General features: G+C 50.7%; 1 protein-coding gene across 6 annotated transcripts in view; it reads right to left on the minus strand.

Moving 5' to 3' along the window:
• BRD4 (bromodomain containing 4) overlaps positions 1-23209 on the minus strand; it is a 55769-nt gene that overhangs the window by 11580 nt on the left and 20980 nt on the right. For 4 of the 6 annotated variants that reach the window (XM_015850467.2, XM_015850464.2, XM_015850468.2 and 1 more), the window contains 12 exons: positions 22857-22994; positions 20676-20811; positions 19403-19686; positions 16878-17237; positions 15491-15619; positions 13269-13478; positions 11816-12015; positions 10453-10754; positions 9601-9711; positions 4551-4603; positions 3971-4349; positions 2061-2597 (listed from right to left, as the gene is read on the minus strand). In XM_015850467.2, coding sequence (XP_015705953.1) covers positions 2061-2597; positions 3971-4349; positions 4551-4603; positions 9601-9711; positions 10453-10754; positions 11816-12015; positions 13269-13478; positions 15491-15619; positions 16878-17237; positions 19403-19686; positions 20676-20811; positions 22857-22994 — 2839 coding nt within the window. The remainder of the gene's footprint in view (positions 1-2060; positions 2598-3970; positions 4350-4550; positions 4604-9600; positions 9712-10452; positions 10755-11815; positions 12016-13268; positions 13479-15490; positions 15620-16877; positions 17238-19402; positions 19687-20675; positions 20812-22856; positions 22995-23209) is intronic. The other 2 variants (XM_015850466.2, XM_015850469.2) reach the window with 2 other exon arrangements.

The following is a 23209-nucleotide window of genomic DNA, read 5'->3' on the forward strand; positions in this document are numbered from 1 at the left end:
CCCTATCGTGACACATAGAGCCCTATTGCGACACACGGCACCCTATCGCGACACACAGCGCCCTATCGCGAAACACAGAGCCCTATCGCGACACACACAGCCCTATCGCGACACATAGAGCCCTATCGCGACACATAGGGCCCTACCGCGACACATAGAGCCCTATTGCGACACACGGCGCCCTATCGCGACACACGGCGCCCTATCGCGACACAGAGCCCTATCACGGCACATAGAGCCCTATCGCGGCACACAGCGCTCTTCCGCAACACACAGCGCCCTATCGCGAAACACAGAGCCCTATCGCGACACATAGGGCCCTATCGCGACACACAGCGCCCTATCACGACACACAGCGCCCTATCGCGACACACGGCGCCCTATCGCGACACATAGAGGCCTATCACGACACACAGAGCCCTACTGCGGCACATAGAGCCCTATCGCGACACATAGAGCCCTATCGCGACACATAGAGCCCTATCACAACACACAGCGCCCTATTGCGACACACAGCGCCCTATCGCGACACACGGCGCCCTATCGCGACACATAGAGCCCTATCGCGACACACAGCGCCCTATCGCGACACAGAGCCCTATTGCGACACATAGAGCCCTATCGCGACACACAGCGCCCTATCGCAATACACAGAGCCCTATCCCATCACACAGGGCTCTATCTTGACACAGAGCTTCATAATGGGACACCCACTGCCCTATCACACTGCCCTGTCGTGACACACACCACCCTATCGCGACATGCACTGATCTATCGCGACACACAGCGCCCTATTGGGACACTCACTGCCTTATCACACTGCCCTATCATGACATGCACTGATCTATCGCGATACACAGTGCCATACTGGGACACTCACTGCCCTATCTCACTGCCCTATCGTGACACGCACAGCCCTATCGCGACACGGAGTGCCCTATCATGACACACACGGTCCTACTGTGACAAACACTGCCCTATCTCACTGCCCTATCGTGACATGCACCACCCGAACACGACACACAACGCCCTATCATGACATGCACTGATCTATCGCGATACACAGTGCCCTACTGCAACCGAATACTGCCCTATCATGACAAACACTGCCCTATCATGACACACTGTTGACCAATATCACCCCACACAAACCAGCATGGCGCTGCAAAACCGGGCAGCCCCACCACCAAGAACACCCACAACCTCCACTAGAGAGCCCCAAATTTGCTTAGATTTGCCCCAAATCGAATCCAGGAGATGTTCTGGGGCTCAGTTTGCACCCAGCTCTCCAACACTCAGCAGAGGATGTCTGGAACCCAATACATGTTGACCAAGACTCAAAGGAGAGCGTCTGGTACCAACACACGTTGGTCAACACCCAACAGAGGGTGTCTGGGACCCAACACACATTGGCCAACACCCAATGGAGAGTGTCTGCTACCCAATACATGGCCAACACCCAACAGAGGGTGTCCGATACCAACACACATTGACCAACACCCAACAGAGGGTGTCTGGGACCCAACACACGTTGGCCAACAACCAAAGCAGAGCGTCTGGGACCCAATACATGGCCAACACCCAACAGAAGGTGTCTGGGACCAACACATGTTGACCAACACCCAACAGTGGGTGTCTGGGACCCAACACACGTTGGCCAACACTCAATGGAGAGCATCTAGTATCCAACACATGGCCAGTCAACAGAGGGTGTCTGGGACCCAACACACATTGGTCAACACCCAACAGAGGGTGTCTGGGACCAACACACATTGGTCAACACCCAATGCAGAGCGTCTGGGACCCAATACATGGCCAACACCCAACAGAGGGTGTCTGGGACCAACAAACATTGACCAACACCCAACACATGTTGGTCAACACACAGAACAAGTCCAGAACCCAATGGAGAGCACTCAGTTCCCAACACAAGTTGGCTGAAAACCCCACGAGGTGCCCGATACCCAAAGCAAAGCACCCCTAGAAGGACGTGGAGACGACATCAAGCCACCCCTGCGTCACCAAAGGGTGCAAGGTCTGCGGCCACGGCTCCTGCTCACCGGTCGAGTAGGGATCGGGCTTATGGTGCCGTGGTGAGGGGTGATGCTGGATGACTTGTTGAGGTTTCGCCGGCTGCGGAGGCTGCGGCGGCGGCGGCTGCGGGGGTGGATGCTGCTGCGGAGGTGGCTGCGGTTGGGGGATGTGGGAAGGGAAGGGCATGGGTTGCATGTGCATGGGCCTCTGCTGGGGTTGGTGCTGCAGCTGCTGCACCGCGGGGTGCGCCGGAGGCTGCAGGGGAGGCTGGGGCTGCGACTGGACCTTCACTGAAGGGAGAAGAGGAGTCTGAGGCTGCACTTTCTGCAGCTGTTGAAGGTAGAGCTGCATCTGGCTGGTGCTCAGAGGCAGGCTGTGGTGAGGCGGGGGAGGCTCCTCGTCCTCCAGCAGGACTTGGGGAGGTTGGGGCAGAGGCGGCTGAGGGAGCATGGGCTGCTGGCTGATGGCTGGTGAGACGGCCGGCGGGCGCGGAGGCTTCGGGGGCAGAGCGGCGGCGCGGTTGCTGGGTCTCGAGGGCTGCTGAGGCAGAGCGTTGTGCAAAGCTGGGGAGAGACCGACAGGGAGCTCGTCAGAAAGGTGCTGAGTGACTGCTGGCACCGTGTGATGGTGGGGGGATGAAGGGGGGGGGATTTAAACCTCAATTCTTTACTCAAAGGGAGGTGAGGACCCATCCAAGGATGTGGATGGGGCCCTGAGATGGTGGGGGGCACCCAGCTGTGACGGGGGGGGGTGGGGTTGGGGGGGTCTTTGGGTCCCTTCTAACCCAACTGTGCTGCCATCCCATCATTCTATGATCTTAAAGGATCCTTCCAACCAAAGCCGTACTATGATCCCATGACCTTTAAGGACTCTTTACAACCCAAACCCAAGTCATTCTACAGTCATCTAACCTTCAAGGTCCCTTTGAACCCAACCCAATCCATCCCATGGCTCTGAGATGGCTGAAGACCCTTCTAACTCAATTACTGTATGGTTTTATGACCTTTAAGTTCCCTTCCAACCCAGACCAGATTGTGATTCTACAACACTACCTTCCAAGGTGCGACCCAACACCTCCAGCCAGTCACCAACCCCACATCCCAGCTCTGGCTTCACCTTCCCACCCAGGATTTGGGGCTGTGGATGCTCCAGCACCCGGCACAGGGTGTCCAGCACCCATCACAAGGTGCCAACACACAATGCGGGGCATCCAGCACCAAATACAGTGGGTCCAACACCCAATCAAGCATCCAGAACCCAACCAAGCATCCAGAACCCAACGTAGAGCACCCAGTACCCAATACAAGTTGGCCAACACAAGGTGCCCAGCACCAAAGATAGAGGGTCCAGCACCCAACACGTGGTGTCCAGCACTCAACATGGTGCTCAGCACCCAACACAGAGCACCCAGCACCCAACAAAGCACTCAACGTAGAGCGTCCAGGACCCAACGTGGTGTGTTCAGCATCCAACACGGAGCATGTAGCACCCAACGAGGTGTCCAGCACCCAATGTAGAACATCCAGCACCCAACAAAGGACCCAGTGCTCAATGCAGAGTGTCCAGGACCCAATGTAGGGTACCCAGAACTCAGTGTGGCACATCCAGCACCCAAAGCAGAGCCCCAGGCACCCAATGTAGGGTACCAGGACTCAATGTGGAACATCCAGCACCCAAAGCAGTGTCCCCAGCACCCAAGGCACAGGCCCAGCACCCAATGTAGCGTATCCACAACTCAATATGGCACATCCAGTACTCAAGGTAGTGTCCCCAGCACCCAAAGCAGAGTGCTCAGGAACCAAGGCAGTGCCCCAGCACCCAAGGTACAGCCCCAGCACCCAACATAGGGTATCCACAACTCAACATGGCACATCCAGCACCCCAAGCAGTGACACCAGCACCCCACAGAGCCCCCTAGGACCCACCCTGCACTCACCTGGAGGCGAGACCACCGCATGTTGGTTCAGATGGGGAGGAGTGCTGTGCTCGGGCGGTTGGGGAAGATGAGGAGGCATCTCGGGTTGGGGGAGATGCATGATGGGCTGAGTGAAATGCGGCATAGTGTCAAACATGTTCCCCGGGAGGGGGTGCTCCATGACGGGGACCTGTGCGGGTACGAAGGGAGGTGGGGAGGACTTCATCGGTGGCGGAGCTTGCGGGGGGACGGGGGGTGGGGGCGGTGGCTGTGGCTGCAGTTGCTGCGGCTGCAGCTGTTGCGGTGGTGGTGGTGGGGGCTGCTGAGGGGGCTGCGGTGGTGGAGGCGGCTGTTGTTGTTGTTGCTGCTGTTGCACCGTTTGGTGGTGGTGATGGTGATGCTAAAAGGGAGAAAACATGGTCAGGTGAGTCTGAATGGATGAGCTGGGCTTGGCTGGAAGCAGGATGGCTTCCGAGCTGAGCAATGGGGGCTCTGTTAGTGGAGCGTGTAAACCAGATAGGCTTCAGACCCCTCCCCACCTCCCCCTAACATGGGCTTTGACCCCAGCCCTGTAGGCAAGAAGGGATGTTTTGTGTCCTACCTTCTTCTGCTCTCGCCCAGAGTGCCCTTTCTTCTTCAGTTTTGGTGCCATTTCTGCAAAGAGAAGGACAGCACAAATTAATAACCTAAAGAAGACCACGGCGCAGCACGGCAGCGCTTTGCTATGACAGTTTAACAGGCGATCTCAGAGGTCTCTCCCAACCTTAATGATTCTATGAGGAAGGCAAAGTCTATTTAACACCTGGAACTGGCTTTTCCCCACCTCCCCACCCCAACACGGTGCTGCAGACCCCACATGTTAACACAGTGCTGGGAAAGCACCAGAGCTCTGCTTGACCAAACTCAGCTATTCCAGGAATGGGGCCTCGTTGGGAGGCAGAGATAAGTGGAGAAAGGCAGGAACCACAAGAGAAATAAAGGAAGAGCAATGGAGCTCAGCACACAGCAAAGCTGCCTCCAACACAGAGAGATTTGGGGCCAGCCATGTGAATGGACAAAGGCTGATCTCTCACGCCTCCTCCTTCACTCAGGGATGATTTTAAAGGGCTCTCATAGCAGTGACTGGATGGAGTTTCAGCCTTTCCCAGGGATTTTCCTCTGCCAACCCAGGCTGAGAAAAAGAGAGAAATACAGACACATATTTGTCCAATTCTGGGTTATCCAGCCAAAAATATTCCTTGGTGGCGAATTCCACCCCAGCTCCTTGGCCTTATGTGGTGTTGTTTTATCCATCCTTGGCACGGAGGAGGATTTCATCCCATGCTCTGGCAAGATCAGCTCTTCCCACCTGTTTGCAGACGTCTACAAGCTGGGAATGGGAGTTTTTTGGGGCAAAAACAGGAGCTGGAGGACAACGCTCAACAACCAACACCAGGTTCCGTCCTGCACCATCCCAAAGAGCAGCTTGGAACATAAGATTGCTTTGATTGAGGTGCAGAGCCCTATAATAGAGTGCTGATGGTGTGAGATGTGCAGATGGGTTCTGCTCCTACAGCTCAACACTGGGAGATTTCATCCTCCCAAAGCAAAAGCACTGGGATGAATTCACACATCGATGGCTGTGGAGGAAGGGAAAAGGAAGATGGGGCTGAGAAATGTGATGCTTCTGTGGATGCTTCGCTTATCTATGGCTGCAAGGATGTGGGCTGAAGACCTGGCAGGTTGTAATATGGAGGAAGGATCATAAGGAGCCCTATTTCAGTCTTACTAGGGGGAAAAACCATTGCAGGAAGGGAAGGGAATCAAAATTGCAGCCTGTGAGGATTGGGGAAGAGATGAGAAAAGCTCTGGGTTGAGTGGAATTAAGATGTGACCTTGAATGAGATGGGCTAAGATCAGGGAGGACAAGGGTCAGCGCCAGTGATGAGGCTGAAAAAGCCACGTGAACATTGGAACAGAGCAGTCTTCTCTGTGATTTGGGTTGGAGATGCAAACATTGGGTGGGCAATGCCCAATGCTGAGCTGAAGATGCCCAATGTTGGGTCGGCAATGCTCAACGCTGGGTTGAAGATCCCCGTTGTTGGGTTGGAGATGCTCAATGTTGGGTTCGAGATGCCAACATTGGGTTGGAGATGCTCAATGTTGGGTTGGAGATGCCAACATTGGGTTGGAGATGCCCAATGTTGGGTTGGAGATTCCAACATCGGGCTGGAGATGCCAACGTTGGGTTGGAGATCCCCAGTGTTGAGGTGGAGATGCCCAACGTTGGGTTGGAGATGCTAACACTGGGTTGAAGATCCCCACTGTTGGGTTGGAGATGCCAACGTTGGGCTGAAGATCCTCAATGTTGGGTTGTCAATAGCCAAAGTTGGGCTGGAGATCCTCAATGTTGGGTTGTCAATAGCCAAAGTTGGGCTGGAGATCCTCACTGTTGGGTTGGAGATGCCAACGTTGGGCTGAAGATGCCCAATGTTGGGCTGAAGATCCTCAATGTTGGGTTGTCAATGGCCAAAGTTGGGCTGAAGATCTCCAATGTTGGGTTGGCGACGGCCAGTGTTGGGTTGGAGATGCCAACCAAGGAGCTTCAAGGCCCAAAGATGATGAAGGGAGACCACGACGGCCATCCATGGCTTAGAACAACTGTGCCAAGAACGGGATGGGATCAACCGCTGTGAACCCGATGTCTTTCCTCACTGCTTCTTCAATAGATGCCTGCACTATTCCCTGCTGCCCATGGACATCCTGGAGGGCAGTTCTGGTGCTCATCCAAACCACATTCCTGGTGCTGAGTGTTGGAGGTGACAATCCAGGCTGTGGAAGTTGACACAACGGCTCAACACCCTCTGCCATATTCCAGAGATACCAAAAACTCCCTTAAGGCCAGGTGTGATGCGTTGGAGGTTGAAAAAATCCTTGTTTTATACCCCAAAATAAAGCTCCATTGGAGCAGCTGGGAGCCAGCAAAGCAGAACAACCAAGAAAGAAAGAAATAAAGGTTCTGTGATGGCATCTCAACTTGGTTGACCAAGAAGGACAACATTGGAACACACTGTCCCCTAAGTCCTCTTCTGCTCCCACCCACATCATCTCTATCCCAAGCAGCACAGGTCCAACATTCCCTTCTCCAGGCACTACATCTCCCTATGCTTTAAAACAGGGGTTTAAACTACAGTTCCAGGATGATACAAAAGGTGTATTTTTTCATAGCAAGCCAAACACTTTATTGAGTTTATTATTAAAAATCAAACAAAAATAAAGATTAAAAAACCCACTGTAAGTATCCATCCCCTCCCCTCTCCCCTTGTATAATCCCAATTAGAGCACAATACCAAATGAATCCATTTTAACCCCCCTCCTCCCCCAATGAAGCCTTAAGAGAAGAGCCTGGCATGGGCAGAATGGCCATGGGGAGAACTGGGAGGATTTGGGGCTTTTATGAGCTGGGGGCACAAATTCCTCCATGAAACAAAGAGGAAAGCTGAGCTCTGAGCAGAACAACATGTATAGACCCTCCCCTTTCCCCCCAACACCAAGCAGTACAACTGGATGGCAGCAAGCAGATAATAACAACAGAGCAGCCCAGCATTGAACCCAGGGCACCCAAGTGCCCCCTTTATGGCCAGAGAGCACAAGTCCAAGCACAGCTCTGCACCAACGACCCCCCCATAATGGTGATCTGATACAGCACTGTCATCTGACATTTAATGCATTGCACCTCAAACCTCTCCACCCGCACTGAGCAAAGTCACTTTTCCCTTTGGTTTGGATTCAGTTCAGAATTCACTCCCTAAAATTAAGGGATTCCATCAAATAAAGCCAGATCTCAAAGCCCAGATGGGTGCCGGGCAGCTCGGGGCTATTTGCATGCAAGCCAGGTGTTAATTAACAACCTGTTTAACCGGAATCAACCTCTCGTTCTGCAAGCAGCTGGTTTTGAAGAGCTGAAGTTTGCAGGTCTGGTGCTGCTTGCAATGCTTTGGCATCGACTGCTCTGCTGCTTGTAGCACAGAGACAGAAACATCACCGCCCGGAGCTGATGGCACAGCAATGCAGTAATTAATTAGTGAGCAATTAATGAGCGGGAGGGAACAGCTCTGTGAAAGCAGTTTTTCCTCCTAAATCCAAAGGTTTGGGCTATTTAATCTGCAAGTTAACGCTCCCTCTCTCTCTGCTCTTCTGTATCAAGGGCACTGATGCCAGTTTGGGTCAAAAAAGTGCATTTTTGGTACTATCAGCATTGGTTTGGTTATAGGGAATCAAAGGGTGGGGCTGCAGGGTGCTGCTCTGCAAGCAAGTATCTCAATTAGCCCATTAATTAGGCCAGCACAACCATAGGGTGTGGGGATGAACCCCAGTTCCCAACAGAACGTTTCTGGGGTTCAATGGGGCCAGCCCTACAACCTGAAGGTGTCACACCATGGGGTTCAGTGGGGCCCAAGTTGACCTACATTGACCCACGTGGACCTATGTAGATCCAAGCAGACCCAAGCAGGCCCAAGTAAATGTATGTAGATCCAAGAAGACCTACATAGATCCAAGTAGATCTACAAAGACCCAATTAGACCCAAGTAGAGCTACACAGACCCAATTAAACCCAAGTAGAGCTACACAGATCCAATTAAACCCAAGCAGAGCTACAAAGATCCAGTTGAACCTGAGTAGAGCTACACAGACCAAATTAAGTCCAAGTAGACCTACACAGACCCAATTAAATCCAAGTAGAGCTACACAGGCCCAATTAAATCCAAGTAGACCTACATAGACCCAAGTAGATCTACATATAGATCCAAGGAGACCTAAGCAAACCCAAGTAGATCTAAGGAGATCCAGGTAGACCTACACAGACTCAAGCAGACATAAGCAGGCCCAAAGAGACCCAAATAGATCTAAGTAGACCTAAGCAGATCCAAGGAGACCTACGTAGATCCAAGGAGACCTAAGCAGACCCAAATAGATCCAAGTAGACCCACGTATATGCAAGCAGACCTAGGTTCATCTACCCTGCACAACGACCCTGTTCCTTCTGCTGATTTCTATGCTGGGAAGAGCCCAGCATCACCTCCAAGCTGTGTTAGTTGCCATAGAAAACAGCTTTAGTCGACCACACAGAGCTTTGCTGCTGCAAAACCAAGGAGGGAACGGTGCTACAGGAAAGCACAGCACTCCATAAGGATGTGAGCAGCACAAGCCCAATCCAAAAAGCACAAGGACAGAAGGGAGAGCAACGCTGTGCTTCCCTCAATGCCCTTCTGCTCTTTAGAGAAGGCTCTGCCACACCAACACAAGGTTCCTCCTCTGATACACTGAGTCTCCTGCAAGGACAACACAGCAGCTGCCTAGAAATACACATCTAGGTCCTCAGACAGACAAAGTGGCACACAATGCAGCTCAGCTCCTGCACCCAGCAAGTCAATGCTCACAACAACACCTTGCCGTGCTTGAGAACTGCTAAAGACAACACTGCACCTGCCAAGCTGGATACACAGGGCCTGAGAAGGGCAGCATGCAGCACCTACACAGTGTATATTGGTTTAATTTACAAAGACAAAAAATTAAAGACCAAGCCGGTAATGAAAACATATTTATTTATACAGAAAAAAAAAAACAACCAGGTATTATAGGACTGAGTCTTTAAATAAGCTGCATCTAACCTGTTTCTGAATCTTCACTGTCGGAGGAGCTGGACTCGCTGGTGCTCTCAGACTCTGAGGAGGAGAACCCCTTCATTTTAGAGGAGCCAGCAATTACATCCACCTTTTCTGCTGCAAGAAGACAACAGTACAAAATGGTCAGAGGGACAGAAAAGAACCCAGAATCAACCAAACTCTGCTCCTCCTCCTCTCTGCTCGCAGCCACCCCAAGCCCAGCACTGGGTTCTCAATGCTGAATTATTGGTGCTGCTTTGGCTTCCTGGCTCATGGAAGGAGGACGTGGCTGCCTTTTTTAACAGCTTAAACCCTAATTAAAACGGGGAGCTGCAGCCCAGGGGGTGCTCAGGGCTCTGCTGTACCCCTTGAGGATGTGATGAGCCTCAAATTCGGGCAGCTTTCCTTTCTTATTTGGGTTTATACCACACTGGGATTGGCCACGGGATACAGGGAGAGCCCCCCTATATCCCACAGGGTTTGAGTGAGGTGATGAAATGCTCCATGGTGGGTATAAAGGGGCACGTTATGGCTGTAATAGAGCTCCTCCAGCCCCACAGGTTGGCAGGGAGGAGGAGCAGCAGCTGCTCTGTTCGTTGTGCCTCCGACCACAACGCTGCTCTCAACCCGAGCTCTTCACACTGACATCTTTAGGAAGCAAATATTTACATTAAAGGGAGGTTGGGAACAGAAGGCCTTGACTCAGAGCCATTGGATCTAACAGACACTGCTGGGGCTTCATTCGTTTTGCTGGAGGAGCAGCAGCTCCTTTCCTTAGCAAATAACACAATAAAAGGCCCTAAAGGTGGGAATACACCATTGGAATGTGAGGGAAACTGCTGTGAGGATGAAAGGTACCTTGAGGTTTCCTCTTCTTCCTCAAACACGACGTTACGTATCTCTCCAGCTCCCGTAACGTGGAGGGTTTTAATGTCTCAAAGTCAATTTCAATCTCATCGGGATTGGAGTTTTTAAGTGAGGGTTCTCTCGACTGGATGATGTGGACAACTCGGCCCAGCTTTTCACCAGGGAGTTTGTTAATGTCCAGGCTCAGCTGCCTCTTCTCCTCATAGGACATTGGTTTACACTTCTCCTCCTCCTCAGACTCGTAGGCTGGAGGGGGTTTGCTGTTCTTCACCGTCACAGGCTCCTTCTTACTACTTAGGAACAATTATAACACGTTATTATGGATCACACCAAGGAGAGGAGACGTTGCAAAAAGCAGCTGCTCGGTTCTGATATGTTACAGCAGTGTGGCTGCATCTATTGCTATAGAATGAAACAGCAGTAGATGGTCAGGGAGGAGCAGCACGGAGCTCTCTGCATGCACCAACATCTGCTTTCATCCTCTTATCTCATAGCTACACCCAGGTATGGATGCTGGGCATCCTCAGTGCCCTGAGCTCTCAGGAATGAGCAGCTGCAGGTGAAGCTCTGTTATGTCTGATGGGTGAAAGCCCAAAGCATCTCCCTATAGAAACACATGGGGTTGTGCTGCTTTGAGGCCCCAGGGCAGCACAATCTCCCCACAGGGTGCACGGAAGCAGAAGCAAAACCCAACATTTATAGGGAAATACAGCCCCAAGCAGCAGCAGGAGCAAAGGATGCTCCGTGATGTCTGCTGGGCACTTCAAAACTGGCTGGAGAGGAACAAGGAGGCAGATGTGCAGCTGTGTTTGTAGGTATTTATCCCGCTCAGAGCACACCCATGGGTGGCAATGCTCAGTGAAGGCCGGGCAGCAGCACTCAATAAGGAAGGGAAGAGTCCCAGGTAGATTATTTCCCTATTAGAGCTCACGTTGTGCCCCACAGTGTTTACCCAGCGTACACCAAGTGATGCATTGAGGCTCCAGCCCTGCTTATTTTCCTCTCCTTGTTTCATCTCAACGTGCCCAACTCCTCCTTTTTGCCCCGGGTGAAGCACAACGTCCCCTCCCAGTTTAAGCAGAAGGGACTCTCAGCACGTTACCTCCCATTTCAACACCTACAGCTCCAATTAAAACAGGAGGGAGAGGACAGAGGGGATCAGGCTTCAATGGCCCAAATCCCAGAGCTTTTCCTTCCCATCCTTATAGTTAAAGCAGCCCCAATGGGTGAGGGGTGGCTGTTGAAGCTGTGGGTGCTGCTTTACAAGATCCCCACAGTTATCAGAGGGAGAAGAATAAGTGTCATGCACTGCAGTGCATTAAAACACAACGGCTGCACCACAAACAGGGCTGACCTGGAGGTACTGCTGTTGCTGTTACTTTTCTTGGCCTTCTTGGATGGCGGTTCCTTGGCTTTACTCTTCTTGCTGTCTTCCAGCTCTTCCTTCTTTTTGTGCTTCTCCTTCTTCTTCTCCTTCTTGTCCTTCTCTTTTTTCTTTGGTTTGTTCTGCTGGGGCTGGGACAGGGCTGCAAGCTGTTCATGCACTGCTTTCAGCTGAAAGGGAGACACACAGATCAAGATACTTTGGCCCAACACCCCCCGTTTATTCCATATTAATTACCTCTTTCATGCTTTCCTCCCTCTTTCCACCCATCCCAAAGAGCACTGCTCCTTTGCACCTCATCAGCCCTTCACTATTATGGGTTGGAGAGCTGAAACTCGCTGTTAGACAACAAGATGGTCTACAGCTGTGAGCTGAATGACAGAACCACGGGTCTGGGTTTGGAAGGGTCCTAAAGGATCATAGAAGCACGGAATGGGGTAGGTTGGAAGGGTCCTTAAAGGTCACAGAGCCATGGAGCCACAGCACGGCTTGGGCTGGAAGTGATCTTGAAGATCACAGAGTCATGGAAGGGGGATTGGGTTGGATGTGACCTTCAAGATCACAGAATCGTGGATTCATAGAATGATTTGTGTTTGTAGGGTCCTTAAATACCATGGAATGACAAAATGGGTTGAGTTGAAAGGGATCTTAAAGGCCAGAGAACCCTACAGAATCCCACAGCATTGGTTGGAAGGGTCCTTAAAGATCACAGAACCAAGGAATGTGTTGGGTTGAATGGGTCCTTGAAGGTCACGGAACCACAGAATGTGTTGGGTTGAATGGGTCCTTGAAGGTCACGGAACCATAGAATATGTTGGGTTGAACGGGTCCTTGAAGGTCACAGAATGCACTGGGTTAAATGGGTCCTTAGAGGTCATGGAACCATAGAATGTGTTGGGTTGAATGGATCCTTGAAGGTCACAGAATGCACTGGATTAAATGGGTCCTTAAAGGTCATGGAACCATAGAATGTGTTGGGTTGAATGGAGGCCATAGAAGACCTCAACCATAGGAAGTTTGGGTTGGACGGGTCCTTAAAGATCATAGAAGCGTGGAATGCGTTAGGTTGGAAGGGTCCTTAAAGGTTAAAGAACTGCAAAACCATATAAAGCTTGGGTTGGATGGGTCCTTTAAGATCATAAAACCACAGGATCACAGCACGGTTGGATTAAAATGAACACAAAGCCCCCCCAGCACCACCCCCAGAATGACTGGGTGCCCCCTACCAACACTCAGGGCTTCATCCATGGCCTCAGGTGCCTCCAGGGATGGGGCATCACAGCTCTGGGCAGCAGAGCCGGAGCCTAATTGCCCTTTGAGTGAAGAATTCCCTCCTCACATCTAACATAAATGAATCCAATGAAGTTAAACGCCCAAGTTGAACACAAAGAAGGGCAGCCCATGCACCCCAATGGAGCCCTACCTGCTCCTGGAGCTCTGCTAACCGCTGAGCTCTCTCCTCCTCGGAGTCATCGGAGGAGCTATCGCTGTCGGAGGAGCTATCGCTGCTGCTGTCGCTGGATGAAGGGGGAACCACTTTGGTTGGAGGTGGTACCACCACCGGAGAAGAGGCCGGGATCACCGGTTCCTCCGGTTCATCCGGCATCTTAGCGAAGCGCATCTCAAACACGTCCTGCAAAGACAAAGAAGAGATGGAAATTCATCCATGTGGGTTTTGGCAGAGCAAACAGAAACCACACAGGCTTTCATTGTCTCTGGGCTATTCCATGAGCTCATGGTCTCCATCCAAGCACTCAATATGGGAGCACACGATGGAGGTGGGATCGTTTCCTTCACGCCTTGAATCTATTTGAGACTTTGGTTTGATCAAAGGGGAAAGTTTAGAGGTTAAGGAAGGTAAGAAGCCATTTAAAAGCTGCAGTGCTGGCGGTAACGTGAGGGCAGCAGTTGACACGCTGTGGTTTTCCATCCCTATAAACCACTCCAAGGTTGGGAAAGCATTTCCCACACCACCCAGTGACACCAAAACCGCCTTCTTTTCACCCCACAGTCATTGTTCTGCTGATGAACAGGCACTTCAGAGTGAGATAAGCAGTGAAAGGCTGACTGTTCCTTATCAGCACAATGGGGATGAAGGCTGTGCTGTGCTCACAGTATTTCAGGTGCAGCATTGAGCCAGCAGCTCTTGGTGCAGAACCCAGAGCATGAGATATGTGCCTTTCTCCTACCACCCTACAGTGAATCTCAGCTCCAAAGTCCCATTTACACAACAACACAGAGATATTCTTCCACCAAGCACTGAGCAGTGTCCCTCTCCACGCAGCTCCCACCTTCAGCACCCCAAAAACCCCCATAATATCAGGTCGGGCCCATCCTCGAGGTCACCATGGGGTTCCTATGGGGCTCCTCCTGCACTTTGCTGAGCCATTTCAGCTCCCTCCATGCTTAAGCTGGGCTGCATTGCTCCTCCTCTGCTCCTCTCCCCCCCTAACGTTGCTTCACTGCTTCCATCTGCTGGCAGCGATGCCACATTCTCTGGTTCCAGGCTCCTGGCACAGGGACTGAAGGTTGGGAAGGGGGAGGAGCTGAATCCTGGCTTTGCTCCCATTGCCATGCGCTGACTCATTGCGTTTAATGAGTGTTTATGAGCTAATTACTGTTTCCCACGAACTAGAAAATCCAGTGCTTGATTACAGCCAGCAGCCGACGCTGTGCAGACGAATCTCAGCATCAGAAATAAAACCTCCCATATTTCTGGACCCTTTTGGGTCGGCCCTGATGGGATCCATCTGAGCAAAGTCCACTAGAACCAATTCAGAAGTTACAGCAAAACCCCTCAGCACTCCACCAGGAACAGATGACAGATAAGCCCTAACGAAGAAGCAGATAATGAGCTAATTAAGGGATTCACCCTGCCCTTGCTTGCACCAACACCAACCAGGTTAAGGCAATGAGCAGCTGTGAGCAACTGAGAGCAGCAAAACTCCTCTAAACTCATTATCCAGCACCAGGGGGTGATTTTTGGGGGCTGATGCTGAGCTGCTTTTTGGGACGGGTGAAAAATGGGGCTGTAAAATGTGTGTAAAGCAATACACGATGCTGCTGCAGGTGATGGGAACTCAGTAAGCCATGTCCAGACTTAAGATCTCAGCCTGGCTCCAAACCTCAGCAGCCTTCTGTGAAGCTGCTTGTATCTATCCTTCATTTCACATATGAAGCAATAGGTAACAGGTAGAACGATGCCCATTTCACACCTAAAAGCTGTTGGATCACACGCTCGGGGTGTGTTGATCTCCAATTAAACCAGCCCAAACCTGACTGCGGCTCTACAAAAGCATCACAAGGTGATTTCAGGGCCCTGAAATCATCTCAGATTTAACAGGGTCAGAATTAACAAGAGATGGCAGCACTTAGAGGGTGGCACAACCCCTGTGCTCCCTCCAGGCATTGTGGGGAGGGAGGGGGGACCCTTCAGAGCATCGTTTTCTCCCTCTCCTTCACAATCAATAGGAAGCAATGAGAAGGAGACGCTATGAGACCAAACCGGGCTGTCATTTTCTTACTGTTCCCCACCAATTTTGTGTCATTTCCAGATGATGCAGCAATAGTAGAATATATATACTGCATATAACCCAGTAATAGCTGGATTAATTATAGCAGGGGAATGATAATTGAGCTCCTTACCTGCAGCTTCCGTGCCATGGCCACCACCTCGTGGTCAGCAGGGTTGTATTTGTAGCAATTGGAAAACATCAGTCGCACATCAGCAGCGAATTCCTGAGCATCTCTGTACTCCCTGTTCTCCAGTTTGGACTGGAAAGGAGAGGAAAGAAAAGCTTTCAGCTATGAACAACGTGAGGGTAAGAGAGCATTCAGCACATAAATATGGGAATGCAATGAAGGGTTCGGACCAACACTGCACCTGATGGGGGATTTGGAAGCCTGTAAGGCCTGTTGTGTTTCTCACTGTAACGAATTGCAGCAGGTTTGCAATACATGGAGCTGATTGTGGGCATCTCTGTTGGTAATTTGGGGTGTGGAGGATCCTCAGGGCACTTTTGGGACAAGCTGGGATTGTTCACTGAACCCCTGCTGGGACCTGAGCTCAATAGACCCCATGTAGGTCATAGCAAAACCCATCAGGGTCAGCTCTGTGCAGTGCATGCCCTTAGAGGAAGGCTTGTTTGTGCTCATGGGCCATGAAAACAAAGGTGTTTTAAGATGGGGGACATCAGGGCAGCCCTTCAGTTTGCAAAGAAGCCTCTGTAGCCCCTCCAATGAAACAAAGGGGCAGAGAAATGGGTCACACAGATCCCAGTGCTACAGAAGGATGAGCTGAACCCTGCATACAGACCCAGGGCGCTGGGGTGGGAGGGAGGATTGGTTCCTCTCCTTATAAACCCAACCCCAAACAGCACCAAAGGGGACTCAGCCCTGAGCCAAAACTGCTCACAGAGCACACAGCCAGGAAGGGAAAGGCTTCCAGACATCACTTTAATGCTTTGGGGGAGGAGAAGGGAAGGGAATGTGGATTGATTTGCAGGTCTGCTTTTAGAATTGGTGACTGCAGCCCTTGGGCAGAGCGAGCAACCTCTGCTTAACAGCAGATGGACACGGACAGGGAACACCAGAAGCAAAGGGCTGAGTTTAAAGGGGAGGGGGAATGTCTGAAGGGGAGGGACAATGTCTGAAGGGGAAAATGTTTTCAGCCTCATCCCTTTATTAGTGTGATGGATGCTCTCTGAGGCCATCTCCTGGGCTGAGAACAGGCAGCGTACATTTAGACAGACATGGAAATTGTCTGTAAAAAAACCCACACAAAGAGTTTCCTAAGAGCCCTTCTGGAAGGACGAGACGTTGTTGGTTTGTTTTGTTTCTCTTTGGCTTCCAAATGTCAGCACAACAACAACAAGCAAATGAGAAACTGACTGTATGAGAATCCTGAGGCCAAAACCCTCCTTGGCAAACAGCAAAAGGTGCTGGGAAAAAATGTGTCGTTCTCTGTGTAATACATATTACACAGGGGGGATTACACCTCCCCCCAGCCCAAACTCTGTACCAATGAACTTACTTTGATTGTGCTCAGATCCATGGGATGTTTAATGATATCGCAGTAATCGTGCAGCCCCAGTGCTTCTGCATCAACAGGCTTGTAGAAGGGCCACGCATAGGCTGCATGCTTCTTTGAAAGCATCTCTTTGATGATGCCACTGCAATATTTCAGCTGTTCTGACACTTTGCTGCTCTTTTCTACCATATGTTGTTGGGAATCCGGAACGTCCTTCTTTGGGGGCTTCACCGGGCGGCTGCTTTCCCTCCTTGGGCCCAGCTTGGTAGATTTGGGTTCGGTGGGCAAAGAGGACGATTCGTGGATCGGGTCGATGGTGGTTGGTGTGGTGGTGTCTGCTTTCCTCTTCACTCCTTTTTTCGTCTGAAATTGAGACAAAAACCACCATTACCAAAACCTATAAGGTTGCCTTCAACCTCTCTACATTCCCCATTACCAAAGTCTATAAGGTCGCCTTCAACCTCTCTACATTCCCTGTTACCAAAACCTATAAGGTCGCCTTCAACCTCTCTATATTCCCCCTTACCAAAGCCTATAAGGTCACCTTCAACCTCTCTACATTCCCCATTACCAAAACCTATAAGGTTGCCTTCAACCTCTCTACATTCCCCATTACCAAAGCCTATAAAGTTGCCTTCAACCTCTCTACATTCCCCATTACCAAAGCCTATAAGGTCGCCTTCAACCTCTCTACGTTCCCCATTACCAAAACCTATAAGGTTGCCTTCAACCTCTCTACATTCCCCATTACCAAAGCCTATAAGGTTGCCTTCAACCCTCTCTACGTTCCCCATTACCAAAACCTATAAGGTTGCCTTCAACCTCTCTATGTTCCCCATTACCAAAACCTATAATGTCGCCTTCAACCTCTCTACATTCCCTGTTACCAAAGCCTATAATGTTGCCTTCAACCTCTCTACATTCCCCATTACCAAAACCTATAAGGTTGCCTTCAACCTCTCTATGTTCCCCATTACCAAAACCTATAAGGTCGCCTTCAACCTCTCTATGTTCCCCATTACCAAAACCTATAAGGTTGCCTTCAACCTCTCTACATTCCCTGTTACCAATACCTATAATGTTGCCTTCAACCTCTCTACATTCCCTGTTACCAAAACCTATAAGGTCGCCTTCAACCTCTCTACATTCCCCATTACCAAAACCTATAAGGTCGCCTTCAACCTCTCTACATTCCCCATTACCAAAACCTATAAGGTTGCCTTCAACCTCTCTACATTCCCCATTACCAAAACCTATAAGGTTGCCTTCAACCTCTCTACATTCCCCATTACCAAGACCTATAATGTCGCCTTCAACCTCTCTACATTCCCTGTTACCAAAACCTATAAGGTCGCCTTCAACCTCTCTACATTCCCTGTTACCAAAACCTATAAGGTTGCCTTCAACCTCTCTATATTCCCCCTTACCAAAGCCTATAAGGTTGCCTTCAACCTCTCTACATTCCCTGTGGCTTGAATTTGGTTCGCCACCATTTATGACTCAAGTTAAGGGCTGGGAGCTGCAGATTTCCACACATATTCAGGAGCTCTGTAGAAAACCACTTGGATTTGCTCTGTTGTATGAGAAAGGGCAGGAGTGTGACTCATTTTGGCAAGGCAAGGTTTGCTCCTGAGTCATGGAGGACTCAGAAATTAGGTTTTAAGGGGATGAGCTCCATGCAAAGCTGGGCAGAATCCATCGTGTCTGACTTAACTGCGTCTGAGAGGGGCCACAATGGGATCCTCATCTGCTTAATTGAGAGGAAGGAGCATTTTCCTAATAGGAATTGTAGAATGGATTGGATTGGATGGGATCTTAAAGAAGATAGAAGTATGAGGTAACCATGCTGAGTGGGACCTCAAGGCTCGTAGAACCATGGAATGGGTTGGGTTGGAAGGGTCCTGGAAGATCACAGAATGGTTGGGTTGGAAGGGGTCTTAAAGACCACACAACCATGGAATGGTTGGTTTGGAAGGGACCTTAAAGACCATAGAATGGTTGGTTGGGTGGGAAGGGATCGTAAAGACCACAGAACCATAAAATTATTGGGTTGGAAAGGTAAATATCATAGAACCATGGAATGATTTGGTTACGTTGCACCCTTAAAGATCATATAGAATTGTTGGTATGGAAGGGACCTTAAACACCACACAGCCATGGAATGACTGGGCTGGAAGGGACCTTTAAGATTGTAGAATGATGGAACAACTGGACTGGAAGGGACCTCAAAGATCATGGAACCATGGAATGAGTTGGGTTGGACAGGTCCTTGAAGATCACAGAATGATGGAATGGTTGGGTTGGAAGGGACCTTAAGGCTCATGGAACCATGGGGTCACAGTATGGTTTAGCTGGAAGGGTCCCTCAGCCTTTTCCTCATAGCAGAGCTGCTCCAACCCTCTAAATAAGAAGGAAAATAGGAATCTTTTGACCAAACTGAGGCTGTTTGCCCTAAAACAAGACTCTGGTGGCAAAGACTCGGCACTGCAGACACTTCCAACCCCAGCCATGCAGCCCCAAGCACTCACCTTGACGGGCTGAGCAGGCGTGGGGATGACGGGAGGGTGAGGCTGGATGGGTTGGGGGGTCGGGGCCGGTGGGGCTGGGGCCTGTGGGGCCGGCGGAGGTGGCACTGGGGGCTGAGGAGGCACCATCGTCATCACGGGCGTCGGGACGATGAGGTCGGGGGTGACAGAAGGGAAGGAATGGGTGGTCTGTGCGGCCTGGAGGTTCTGCTGCGGGGCCTGAGTCTGGGCTGGGGACGAGGCCTGGGTTGTGTTCTGTACCGTGGATGATCCTGGCTTGGATGTCACTGTGGAAAGAAAAGGAACAAAGTGTTGCTTTTCTTTCTCTCTTTCTCCCTCTCTCTCCAGACTTAATGGTCTTAACGGGGAAAACAATGTTTCATAACGAGTGAAAGAGTGTTGCTCATTAGATAATGAATACTTTGCAGAGCCTGTTCTTGAGCAACCTGTCAGGGACAAACACTCGTCACGTTTTCCTCAACGAGTGCTCTCACAACTTGTTGGGTGAGACGTGACCAAGCCCAAGGATCTCAATCACCAAAACCACTCCAGGAAAGGAGCAGGGAGCAGCCCCAAGGCTTTTAGGGTATGTCCTAGTGGCCAATGGTTGACCACGAGCCAGCAGTGTGCCCTGAAGGCCAATAGTGGCCAATAGGGGGTGACCAGTGGTTGACTAGTAGTTAACAATGAGCCAGCAGTGTGCCCTGAAGGCCAATAGTGGCCAATAGGGGGTGACCAGTGGTTGACTGATACTTGACCATGAGCCAGCAGTGTGCCCTGAAGGCCAATAGTGGCCAGTAGGGTGACCAGTGGTTGACTGGTAGTTGACCACGAGCCAGCAGTGTGCCCTGAAGGCCAATGGTCAACTGTTGGTCAACCCATTAACCATTACTGGCCCTTCTCAGCCACCAGGGCACACTGTTGGTTCATGGCCAACTGTTGGTCAACCCATTGACCATTACTGGCCCTTCTCAACCACCATGGCACGCTGTTGGTTCATGGCCAACTGTTGGTCAACCCATTGACCATTACTGGCCCTTCTCAACCATCACAGCACACTGTTGGCTCATGGTCAACTACTGGTCAACCATTGGCCACCAGGACCCCCAGCCCCTTCCCCACAGAGCTCCCTTCCACAGCTCAGCCCCAAACCAGGCAGTTCTTCCTCCACATGCATAGAACCCTTCAGTGGTTGCAACCACCCCTCCCAGCTCCACCACCAAACATGCTACGGGCACAATCCATCTCTTCACCCTGATGAAGATGAGTGCCATACCTGCTTCCTTCCGTGCACGTCCTCTCCCTTTTGTCTGGGCTATCACGATTTCAGTTTCTTCCTGCGTCATTTCGGAGATTTTCTGCAGGAAGAGCTTTTCTAGAGCTTCTGCCATTAAGACTATGTCATCTCCTGGCTGGAGGAATAAGAGAGAATCAATCAGGCCAGGCATTTCTCTACAAACAAAATGACTGCTGTACTCTAAACAAACCAAGCCCAGCACCAAGATTTTCCCTGCTCTTTCCATTTCACACCCAGTTTAATCCTAAGGACAAATGAAAGATGAAAACAGGAACAATTCACAACAGTTTTTTTGTGGGATGTGGAGCTCTGGTTGCAAATAATCCTTATCATCTCCCAGCTTTGCAACTGCTGGAGCTTTTGTACATCGTGATCTTTCTTTGCACTGTTTCCATCGCCACACGCTTGATATGTGGAAGAGTCCTTGTCCTGAAGTGCTTATAAGGGCATGGAGAGGCGTTGGGTTTACTTGTGTATAGCACATAATGGGTGATGGTGGAACAAAACAACCCATGCTGATCACTACAGACAGTGCTGCTGCTTTCTGGATGGAAGGAGGAGGAAAAGGAGGTGAAGAGAAGGAAATGAGGTGGAAACTCTTCATGGTGAGAGTGGTGAGATGCTTGTACTGCTGCCCAGAGCTGTGGGTGCCCCAAACCTGGAGGTGCCTGAGGCCATTCCATCATCCAATGGCTCTGTCACCTTTGTGGACTCTTCCAGTGCAGCCCATTGTATCATTCTATCATCATTAAGGTCCCTTCCAAACCAATGTATTCCATCATTCCATGGTTCTGTGATCCCTAAGGCTCCTTACAACCCAAATCGTTGCTGCCACTCTACAAAAAGAAGACTTGGGATCCCTACAGGCCGTCCTCTCCTCCTGACTTTGTATACACCTTCACAAGGCCAATCCCTGCAGGCTGGGAGGAGGAAGCTCCATGTGCAAAGATGAAGGTGTGAAGGACGTTGGTGTGAAGATGCGTCCTTTGGAAGTGGGAACCAACGATGGACATCAACACTTCATTGACGAGCTCTGAATTAATTGGCATGACTGCACGGCACAGGGCTGGTGGGACAGCACTGCGGTGGGAAACTGGGTAAAGCAGGGGAAGGTGGCAGCAAAGAATGCAGACACGAAGGTATGTGTGGATGGTCTGAAGCCTTCAGAGCCTCATTCCAGTTGTGCTGTGTTGGCTTGAAGTGGAGAAGGCAAAGGCCATGGGCATCGCTTTGAAGGACCAAAATAAGACAAGAATGTAGAACCCAAATAAAACTCCATTATCTGCAGTAACGAGCAGTGCCTGCCAGGGCCTGAAGTTGTTGTGGGTTAAAGACGGAGTGCAAACCTTGGGGAGCAACTGCAGTGTTCACTGTGGATATCAAGGAGGAGTTTTGAGGAAGAAGAAGAGACTTTGGGGAGTGAGGAGTGGAGGAAAGGAACCACGGAGCTGCCTGGCAGCACTTCATCTTGTGGCAATCCAGCTGGAACAAGACATCTGGAACAAAGTGGGTCTTGTGCAATGGTTCTGAGCGGGGGAAGAGGAGGAGAACGTGGTTAAATGGAGCGAGGGAGAAGAGCTGTGAGGGACAGGGAGGGCAGGGGCTGAGAGGGGACAGAATTAGGGCTGGGCTGCAGGAATGCTGTGCTGGCTGCTGTTGTGAGGACAGCACTGAAGTCCCCATTGGTGTCTGTTGCTCCCTGGTTCCTTGGTAGATGAGATGTCTCTGCAGCACATTCAGCTCTGAGCAGCATCTGCCTGGTACAGCCTCTGCCCATATGGTTCTCTCCCATCTTTGCAGAGCACCCAAAGGCTGTGCTGGCGCTCAGCTCCTTCCCTTAGTCCATCAGTGGTGAATGCAGCACTCTGTGACATTCCACATCCCTTCCCTGTACCCCAGATGGTTCCATGACTGTTTACAGAGTGGTTTCCACGATCATTCTGCTGTCTGGAGGGGAATCTTCTGCAGTGCAATGGAAGCAGGGCCGGGCAGGACATGGCTCCAAGCACTGCTCTCTGCAGCACTGCTTTTTTCCCCCATGTCAGAGTTGTATATAGCACAAAGCTATAACTTGGCTTTTCAAAGAGCTACAATCAACACAACCAAACCTATACAAGAACAGCAGATCCCCCTCTGAAAACACAGAGGAGCTCATCGTACCTTATTGTAGATGTAACAGTTTGTAAACATCGTGTTAAAGTCCTGGATACATTCTTGAGCATTCCAGTAGTAGTTATTCTCCAAGCGTTTCTTTATTGTTCCCATGTCCATCGGCGTTTTAATTATCTTATAATAATCCTGCAGAGGGCAGAGAGGCACCAATCAGGGATCAGATCCCCCAGACTCACCTCTATGAAGATCCAAACCCCCTTTGTCCCAACCCAGACCATTCTCTGAGCCCTTCTATTGGGCAGACCCCACAGAACACAGCAGGAAAAGGGCAGTGGGGAAAGGTGAGGGGTGATGCTGTGATCTCCTTAGGGCTATGGAGTCAGTGTTGGCTGTGTGGGATC

This window comes from Coturnix japonica, unplaced genomic scaffold (assembly GCF_001577835.2).
Source record: "Coturnix japonica isolate 7356 unplaced genomic scaffold, Coturnix japonica 2.1 chrUnrandom461, whole genome shotgun sequence".
Lineage (NCBI taxonomy): Eukaryota > Metazoa > Chordata > Aves > Galliformes > Phasianidae > Coturnix > Coturnix japonica.